We start from the raw sequence: 9,004 nt of genomic DNA, 5'->3' as shown, positions 1-9,004 counted from the left end.
GCCTCGGGCCGGTCTGTCGCCCAAGACCTCTTTAAGGCGGTGAACAGCAAGGGAGCCACTTGGAGGACCACGGTGCCCCTGGGCCAAGCCATGGCGTTTCCCATCGCCTCCTTGGCATGCGACTGTTGGGCAGTTCATAAAGAAGATCTCAGAAGAGTCGATGCCTTTAGGTCTCGGTGCTGGCGAAGACGCGGGCCTGCCAGAAGAACAAGAGATTCTGTTTGGGAAGCAGTACAGCTGTGCTGCTCCTTAGCAGAGAGAAGAGCGAGATTTCATCTCACATCATTTGACGCGTTGTCAGGAGAGACCAGCCCCTGCAAAGGGACGCATGCTGGGTAACGTGGAGGGGCAGTGAGAAAGAAGGAAGCCTTCAGGGAGATGGGCTGGCCCGGTGGCTGCCAGTCGGCTCACACACAATTGTGAGGCGGGCACAAGACTGGGCCGTGTTTCATTCTGTTGTCCACGGGGTCCCTATGAGTCGGAAGTAACTCGACAGCACCCATTAACCACCACCCACACCACCGCCTAACCAGCTCCTGACATGACCTTCATTACAACACTCAGCCCGACCCATGTCAGTGATGCTGAGAGGCGAGGAAGGGGATGAGATCCGGAGACACGGTGTTGGTAGCCCTGGGTGGGGTTGGGGGAGTGTCAGGACGCCTGGTTGTGAATTCTAGCTCCAGGTAGACGTCTGTGGACAGCCCCTCTGCCTCTCCGGAGTCAGACCCCTGTGTGTGAGGGTACCATGACGGCAGGCCAGCCCTGCTCGGGGCTGCTGGGAAACCAGCCAACACTGGGAACGGGACTCTGCAAGCTCCCTCCCTCCCTGACCGGTGAAATGAGACCTTGGGTGAGGAGAGCGGCCACCCCCTCCCGAGGTGTGTGACAAGCACCCAGCAGAGGGCCCGGAGCAGTGTGCGCAGTCCCCAGCAGATGACACAAACCACAGCCAGTGCCCTGGAGTCTGTCCCAATGCATGGCAACCAGCCGGGTCCCACGGGCGTCCCAGTGGCTCATGTTTCAGAAGTAGATCACCAGGCCTTTCTTCCGAGGTGCCTCGGGGGCAGATTTGAACAGCCAACGTTTCAGCCCATCCCTTTGGCTTAACCCCTGAATATTCTCAGTTTAGATCTGGGCAGAGGACAGGCATTTCTTTAGCGATAACACCCCCACCCCCACCCCAGCCCTGGTGGATGCTGTCCTTCAGGCCCAGGATACCTGTCTGTCTTCAGTCCTATGCCAGCTACACAATAGGTGGTCAGGAACTGTGTGCTGTGTTAACTGCACGGTGCTTTCTGACAGGTTCGCACAACCTATCCTCTCCTGAAGTCCCCGCTAGCCTTCTGCCGGTCACTGTAGGTGAGTAACTCGGGCGACACTACGTGTGCGCGCGCCCGTGCACATGCCTGACGGCCCGTCTGTTCTGGGTGACCCTGGTACAGAGGATGAGGGGCAGCCAGGTGGGTGAGGGACCCTGCAATACCCAGCTGGGGTCCCATCTGAGAAGCGGGACTCTATCATTCTGGGTTTATCCACCAGCTGTTTGCGGTGGGACCAGCATAGACACGCACTCCCCAGGTTCAAATCCCAGCTCTGCCACTTGAGAGCTGTGTACCACTGGCTGTTTCTTAACCTCCCTGAGCCTCTGCCTCTAAAATGGGGCCGAGAACCCCCATGCCCTCCCAGGGTTATTGTGGGGCTTCCAGGAGCTAATCTTTGCTAACTGTGGGAAAAATAAGCCTAGCCAAGCATCTGACACTCCAGTGATCTTCACATACAGGGACAGTTTAGTGACAGCCATTCTCATTTACATGTTGTCCAACCTGTGCCCCCAAGGACACCCCCCTGCCCTCACTGAAACTCAGGGTTACCTTAGTGTTAGGAGTTCATCTGGACAGAGCATGTGCCCCAGTGCCTCATGGGTAACAAACCCTGTGTGAGAGTCGATTAAAGAGTCCTGGAGGGGCGGTCGGGTAAAGAAACAAACAAAAATATCTGCTAACCACAAAGTCAGAGGTTCGAACCCACCAGGCACGTCCTGGGAGAAAGATGAGGCTCCTGCTCCTCTAAGGGTTTACAGCCTCGTAAGTCCCACGAGACAGGTTCTCTATGAGACGGTGGACTCAGCCACAGTGGGGTTGGGGTGCTGGTTGCACTTGAGATTGAGCCTCTCACATGGGGTCCCTCAGGCCACCCCCCACCCCCCCAGACACTGCGGTCCCCTTGGTGACCAAGGACTGCACCCCAGGTGCAAGCTGAAGGAATGGGCCCTTCTCCAACCTCAGGGCCCTCCCACCTTCTCCCAGACCCCCTCCAGGAGAGGGTGGGCAGAGGCCCTGGCACTGGGTGAGGGTGTGAAGCAGGAGCAGGTGCTGGGAGCCAGCGCAGGCTGTAGGGGGAGCGTTGCCCAACAGCACCCTGTGCAAACACACCCATAGGAACCGATGTGTGCTCGAGTATGGGTGCACACTCCCTCACACACACACTCACTGTCTTACACATACACCTGCTCCCTCTCACACCCACACTCCCTCACACACTCTCTCACACACTCACACACTCACATTCACACACACACACTCTCACACATTCTCTCTCACACACTCACATACACACACTCAACACACACACTCACACCCTCACACACTCACATACACACACTCAACACACACACTCACGTACACACACTCACATACACACGGTCTCACACACACTCACTTTCTTACACACACTCTCTCTCACACATACACTCTTGCGCACACACTCACCCTCTTACACATACACACACTCACTCACACACACACACTTCCTCACACTCTCTCATACACTTTCTCCCACACTCACCTTCAGACACTCCCCTCACTCACATTCTCTCTTACACACACTCACATATACATACTCTCACACACTCTCACACGCACATACTCGCTTTCTTACACATTCACACACACAGATACTCTCACATGCACACACTCACACCCACACTCTCTCATACACTCACTCTCACACACACTCACTCACACCCACACATACTCTCACACACACTCATTCACACTCTTTCCCTGAGGCTGGAGGTAGGGAACCCTGAGGCTTCCTGGGGCCAGAGAGAGATCACCCCTCAACTGGTTGCCCCTTCTCCCTCCAACAGGAGGGAAGTGAGGTGGGCAGGGGTGTCCCCAGGGCCTGTCCTGTTGTTGTCTCCCCGTGCAGCAGCCTGCCCCTGCCTCTTGTCCCGTGAGCAGGGACCGATGGGCCCTGGACACAGAAATGGGGGCTCCCTCTCCTGCTGGAGTCCCCCCTCTGGGACACCCGCTCCTCCTCCATGGGGTTCCCCGTCACCATCACCCCCATACCTCCGTGACAGCAGGAATCTCCATTTGGGCTGGGCTGGCTTGTAGGCCTCCTCCTCCCTGAGGCCTGTGGTGATGGTGTCAGATTCCTGCTCCCACTTCCCGGTGCCTGGTTCACAGTAACCTCCAAACCCCACTGCCACAGCTTCGGTCCCGGCTCCTAGGCACCCAGTGGGCGCTCAGTGATTGCCGGCAGAATAAGGACACCATGGTCTGGAAGCTCATGGTCCTGGAGGGCTGTGGGCAGAGGGACATGTCAGGCAAGGGAGCCCTCTGTCCGTCCCGCGTCCATTCAGTGTTCACTTCTTGAGTGTCTGAGAGCAGATGGCAGCAGGGAAGGGAGGGAGGGAGGAGGAGGGGGAGGGCTGTGGGGTGGATGGAGAGGTCAGGAGAAGGGCAAGGGGAAGCCTCTGCCCATGCTGCTTTCCTCCTGAGTTGCGTGGTTCTTGCTTCCAGAATCTTCTGTGACCACGCCAATAGAGAGCAAGGAATCCTGGGAGCTAATCCTCCTCATCTCCTGCATCGTTCTGGGAGTCCTGCTCCTGGGCTCACTCCTTTCCACAGCCATCCTCCTCTTGAAGGCTAAAGGAAAGTACGGTAGGCGAGGTGTTCTGGGAAGCAGGGGGGCAAGCCCAGGGGTGGGAAGAAGCAGGCAGAGGAGCGGCTGCTCCAAGGGACACGGGACGTGTGTGGGAACCACAGCCCGAGCCGAGGGCCAGCATGAGCACAGCCAGCACTGCTCCCCCAGTCTTCACAGAGATGCCCCCAGGAGCATCTCCAGATGGAGTGGATTCTCCCAGCATGCTCTGAGCAGGTGGCCCCACCAGAGAGGAACAGATGGGCCACGTGTGGAGAGGGTGTGGAAGAGGGTATTCCGGGGAGAACAGAGCCAGCCAGGCCAAGGCGAACGAGGCCCTGTCATGACGTCATGCCCTTCCCTCAGCCCTCCCTGCGATGGTCAGCCACCCACCCACTGGCACCCCGGCGGGGATCAACAGCTACCAAGAGCCCCCCAGCACCGTCCCCAAAGAAGAAGGTAGGATGTCCCTCCTCCTGGACCTTTCGGGGTCAGGGTTGACTCCTCTCCTTGAGCCCGACAGTGGCCCTCGCTGGGGATGAGATCTAGGCCCACTCGTGACGGTGGGATTGTGAGCGGGCCCAGTCCCCTCTCTGGTGGGCAGGTGACCCTTCCTGCCCGGACATCCTGGCTTTTCAAGTCTGGGGCAGATGTAGGCTGAGGACCGCAAGGAAAGGACTCAAGAGCCCCTGGACCCACATTTGCGTCTGTGTTTTCTGAATGAGAAGGAGGGACGGAAGAGCTATCTGAATGTGTAGCTCAGAAAACGCGAGGTTGCTGGCCCCGCACTCTGCGTGGATGGACACAGTTTCACGGGGAAGAGTTCAGAGACAGGGCTGCCGAGGCGGGACGTAGCCTCACACTGTGGTGCTCGGCACACCGGTCCCTGTGTGTCCAAGTCCCGCCTGGCACCAGGCGTCCACAGAGGGGACAGCCAGCCCGCAGGTTCTGCTTGCTGGGCCTCCACGTCCTCACCTGCCAGGTGGGCTAAGAAGGCACTTCCTCCCAGAGTGATCATGAGGGTGAAGCTTCACAAAGATGCCCATAGAGCCTGGTCCGCCTTGAGACCCTGGTCAGTGTCCGTGTAAAGCAGTGCTTCTCAACCTGTGGGTCGAGACCCCTTTGGGGGCCGAACGACCCTTTCACAGGGGTTGCCTGATTCCTAACAGTAGCAAAATGACAGTGATGCAGTAGCAATGAAAATAATTTCATGGTTGAGGGTCACCACCACATGAGGAACTGTATGAAAGGGTCCCGGCATTAGGAAGGTTGAAAAACACTGGTCTAAAGGGTGGATAGATCTGAGGTGGGGAGTCCCTGCCTTACTGCTTTGCCCGGACCTCCATGCTCCCTGCCGGTCACACCCCCCCACACACACCCATTCTTTCTGACTGTGGCTCTGCCCCCACCCCTGCTCTGCTCTCTCCCCAGCTCCCAAGCTGTCCCTCCAGACTCGGGCCCCACCCCCCGAGGACTCTGAGTCCGACTCGGACTACGAGCATTATGACTTCAGCGCCCAGCCTCCCGTGGCCCTGACCACCTTCTACAGTGAGTGCCCGGTGCCCCAGGGCCTACTGCCATCCCAGGGAGTGGGGCCAGCGGGCCGGGATCGTCAGTGGGCAGGGCCTTGCTGTGACCCCCTGGATTGGCCACAAATGGACCTGCATTTCCCGCAGGCTTTATGACTCTGGTCCCAGCAGTTCTAGGAGACAGCTCCCTCTCCCGTGTCTGCTGGTGGCTGCGTCTGTGAGAGATGAGGGGGCGAGGGGGCGGGGGGCGCCCAGGTGTGGGCCTCAGCTCTGGTGGCTTCTGGCTGGTGCATATCCCTTCTTCCCTCCCGCCCTGCTTGTCACATCTCTGCCCTCCCCACAGCTGGGGTCGGCAGGGGAAAGGTCAGGCAGTGCTGGGAGGATGGGCCAGACAGGCTGTGTGTGACCCGAGACCTCAGATGGCCTGTGACGCTGGCAGGAGCCCAGCCTCCTTCCTTCTTGTTGCTCTGCGGTCCCAAGTCTGTTGTCCTCGTGACCCAGAAAGGTCCTGAGAGTCCCACGGTCAGTGTCATTGAGACTAAACGCCGGTGGCACTGAGGACGGGAGGGCTGACTTCAGGATTCCACAGACACAAATGTTCAGGGCTCTCTGATTCTCAGCTTCTCAGACGGAAACTTGGAGGGGATGTGTGTGTGTGTGTGTGTGTGTGTGTGTGTCCTGTGTCCTGCAATACAAAGACCCAAGCCCATCTGCCCTTGGCTCCAGGGAGGCCTCTCGAAAGGCACCCCTACCCAGAGGTGCCAGGGCACCCAGAGAGCCTCTTGATACCTTCCCAAGTAGCAGAGGGACTGAGGGGGTGGGCTGCAGGGTCTGGAGTTTCTGGCCAAGTCCGTAAGACCACAGCAATCTCACCTGTCAGGCTTCAGATTGGGGTGGAGGGATAGGGGCCTGTAAGAGTTGTGTGAGTGTAGGGCCTTCCAGGGCTGGATGGGAGCCAGGGAACTAATGGAAATCACCCCTCTGAGTCCGTCCTACTCACCCAAGGTCAGCTTCAGGCACACCCTCTCATGTCTCAAGGAGCCTGGCCCTCCCCACAGAGCTCCCAGCACCAAGAGGCTGGCCGTCAGCCTGCTCCGCTCCCTTGTAGATTCCCAGCGGTACCACATCACCAATGAGGAGGCCCAGCAGAGCAGGTTCCAGATGCCCCCCTTGGAGGAAGGTGTGTCAGGCTGGGGAGCATGGGGGGCGGGGGGTGGGATGGAAGGGGATTGATGGGGCCATCCCTGCCTCCACATTTAGTGTCTCAGCTCGCTGTGAGATGCATTAGCTGCCGCCGCCTTCTGCAACAGGCCCACTCCTGACGTGAGCAGGAAGTTCTCGAGTCTAACTTGCAGCCCTCTTGCTGCATTGCTTCTTCTGTCCTCACCATTCTACTCCTAGCCCAAGACTAAAAGGCCCATGCTTCCCACCTGTCACCTGCAGATCCCCTGTGTCCAGGTCCCCAGAGCCACCCAGGACCCTGCAGCAGCTCCAGCACCTCTTCTGGAGAGGACTACTGTAACAGCCCTAGCAGCAAGCCACCTCTGTGGACCCCCAATACCTTTTCCTCAGAGAGGAGCCCCCTCCTGCAGCAGCCCCCCAACCTGGAGCTAGCTGGCTCCCAGCCCATTCTTTCAGGTGAGCAGGGCCGGCAAAATGGGGGTGGGGGATGACAGGGGGGGGGCATCCCTCTGCATATCCCCCACCTCCCACCCTGCAGCCAGCCTGGCTGAGGGAGAATAGAGCCGCCCCTCTCCATCCTGCCACCCAGGCCCCTGAGCAGGCTGAAGGCAGCATTTGACTCCCAAGTCTGCAGCCACCCACCTGGGTCAGTCCCCTCTCCTCTCTGGGTCTTCTGGTCATTGAGCCAGGGGGAGGGGACCCTCCCAGAGTTCCTGGCTGAGGGTGACAGTCTGCGGGGTTTCTGACAGGGCCCGCACCTGACGACAGCTCCAGCACCTCGTCTGGGGAGTGGTACCAGAACTTCCAGCCACCGCCCCAGCCCCCTTCAGTGGAGCAACTTGGGTGCCCAGGTGCTGAGGCTGGGGAAGGAATAGAGACAGGGGGAGACAGGGGCGGGGGAGTGGGGGAGTCGGGGAGCTCTGGATTGGTTGGCTCTATCAACCAACCCAAGGCATGTGGATGGGTTGAGGGAAGATTCAGAGAGATGGAACAGGCTGCCATGGGAGGAAGTGAGCTCCCTGTCAATGGAGGCATTCAAGCAGAAGCAGTCAGATAGGAGAAAGTGTTGCAGCAGAGGAGCCCCCAGTACCCAGGAAGACCCAGGGCAACACGGGCTCAGCTCTCAGGCTGTTGTTCTAACGAAGGAGGTGGCAGAGAGCCGGGTGGTACAGAGGTTCAGACAGCGTCATGGTGGGAGGGGGTGTGGACTCAGCCTCACTCAATCCTGTCCCATCAGCAAACTGAGGCCGTGGCTGGGCCTGTGGCTGACCTGAGCCTCCTGTCCTGCAGGGTCCCCCAGCCCCCGGTCCGACTCTGCTGATTCTAGCGACTACGATGACATCGGAGCCACCTAGACCGAGCCCAGCCAGGGCTCCCACGGTGGCTCCTCTGGCCTCCTGATCTTCCAGCTCCCCGCCCCATCCTTTCCTCCCAGACGACTCCAGGCAGTGTGAGGTGGGCCCAAGGCCTGCCCTGGGCAGAAGAAAGGAAGCACCACCCACCGGCCCCTTCATCTCTAGTGACCGTGGCCTCTGCATCAGACAGAACCTGCTGGAAGGGCCCTCCCCTGGTTCCAAACAGCACTGCTGTCTTAGAAGGGTAGTGAGCTCCCTGTTGGAGAGGGAATAAGCAGAGTAGGGGGCACTTCTCGGCAGGCTGCTCGGAGGACCAGGATTGGACTGGAGGCCTCCTGAGCCCATCCAATCCTTGGCGTTCGGTTCTTTGATTCTGAACAGCTCAGAGACTAGAGGGATTGAGAGCAGAAAGGGGTCCCTGTCCCTGTGCCCCACAAGAAAGAAGCCCCAGTGCTGTTATCACCTGACAGGTGGGATATTGGGGGGCAGGCCTGGCCTGGCAGCAGAGCCTTCCCTGGACAGCAAGCAGGACACAGGACCCCACGCAGGGGCTTGAGCCTGGGCTGGTCCTGGATCCAGTGAGCTGTCCCTGCTCTGGTGGCCCCTGAGAGCTGCTTCATGCTCTGAGCTGTCTGTGGTTGTCAGTGCCCCGTGGGATGCGAAGCACAGGGGCCTCTGTACTGAGCCTGACTTGCCACCTTTGCCTGGCTGGACGGGAGGCACCTGATGGACACCATGATTGTACAACATCATACTCAGAGCTGAGACCAAGCCCAGGCAGGCCTGAGTGAGGCCTGGGGGGAGCAGGGCTCAGCTTGGGGGTCCTGTTCTGAGCATCCTGAGATTAAACCAAATTGGTGACAGACCAGAGCGTGGAGTGACATGTCTTTGCACTGTGCCGTGGCCACAGGCTCTCCGGGAAGACTGCTGGGTCGGTTCTAACAGGGCTCCCTGCGTGAAAAATGACCCACAGACATCCTTACCGGCCAGTGCCCAGCGAGGCTCCTG

The 9,004-nt window shown here is 59.2% G+C and overlaps 1 protein-coding gene across 1 annotated transcript in view; it reads left to right on the top strand.

Moving 5' to 3' along the window:
* Nucleotides 1-8,253, top strand: part of CD6 (CD6 molecule) — a 39,580-nt gene extending 31,327 nt beyond the window's left edge. The window contains exons 5-12 of the mRNA XM_013007808.2: nucleotides 1,306-1,362; nucleotides 3,810-3,950; nucleotides 4,297-4,389; nucleotides 5,362-5,478; nucleotides 6,568-6,648; nucleotides 6,873-7,097; nucleotides 7,391-7,492; nucleotides 7,932-8,253. Coding sequence (XP_012863262.1) covers nucleotides 1,306-1,362; nucleotides 3,810-3,950; nucleotides 4,297-4,389; nucleotides 5,362-5,478; nucleotides 6,568-6,648; nucleotides 6,873-7,097; nucleotides 7,391-7,492; nucleotides 7,932-7,996 — 881 coding nt within the window. The 3' untranslated portion in view covers nucleotides 7,997-8,253. The remainder of the gene's footprint in view (nucleotides 1-1,305; nucleotides 1,363-3,809; nucleotides 3,951-4,296; nucleotides 4,390-5,361; nucleotides 5,479-6,567; nucleotides 6,649-6,872; nucleotides 7,098-7,390; nucleotides 7,493-7,931) is intronic.
* The last annotated feature ends 751 nt before the right edge of the window (nucleotides 8,254-9,004 follow it).

This window comes from Echinops telfairi, unplaced genomic scaffold (genome assembly GCF_000313985.2).
Source record: "Echinops telfairi isolate 266 unplaced genomic scaffold, ASM31398v2 ScPeMD7_7416;HRSCAF=8454, whole genome shotgun sequence".
Lineage (NCBI taxonomy): Eukaryota > Metazoa > Chordata > Mammalia > Afrosoricida > Tenrecidae > Echinops > Echinops telfairi.
Note: the sequence above shows the minus strand (reverse complement) of the source record. Positions and strands in the feature narration are given on the sequence as shown.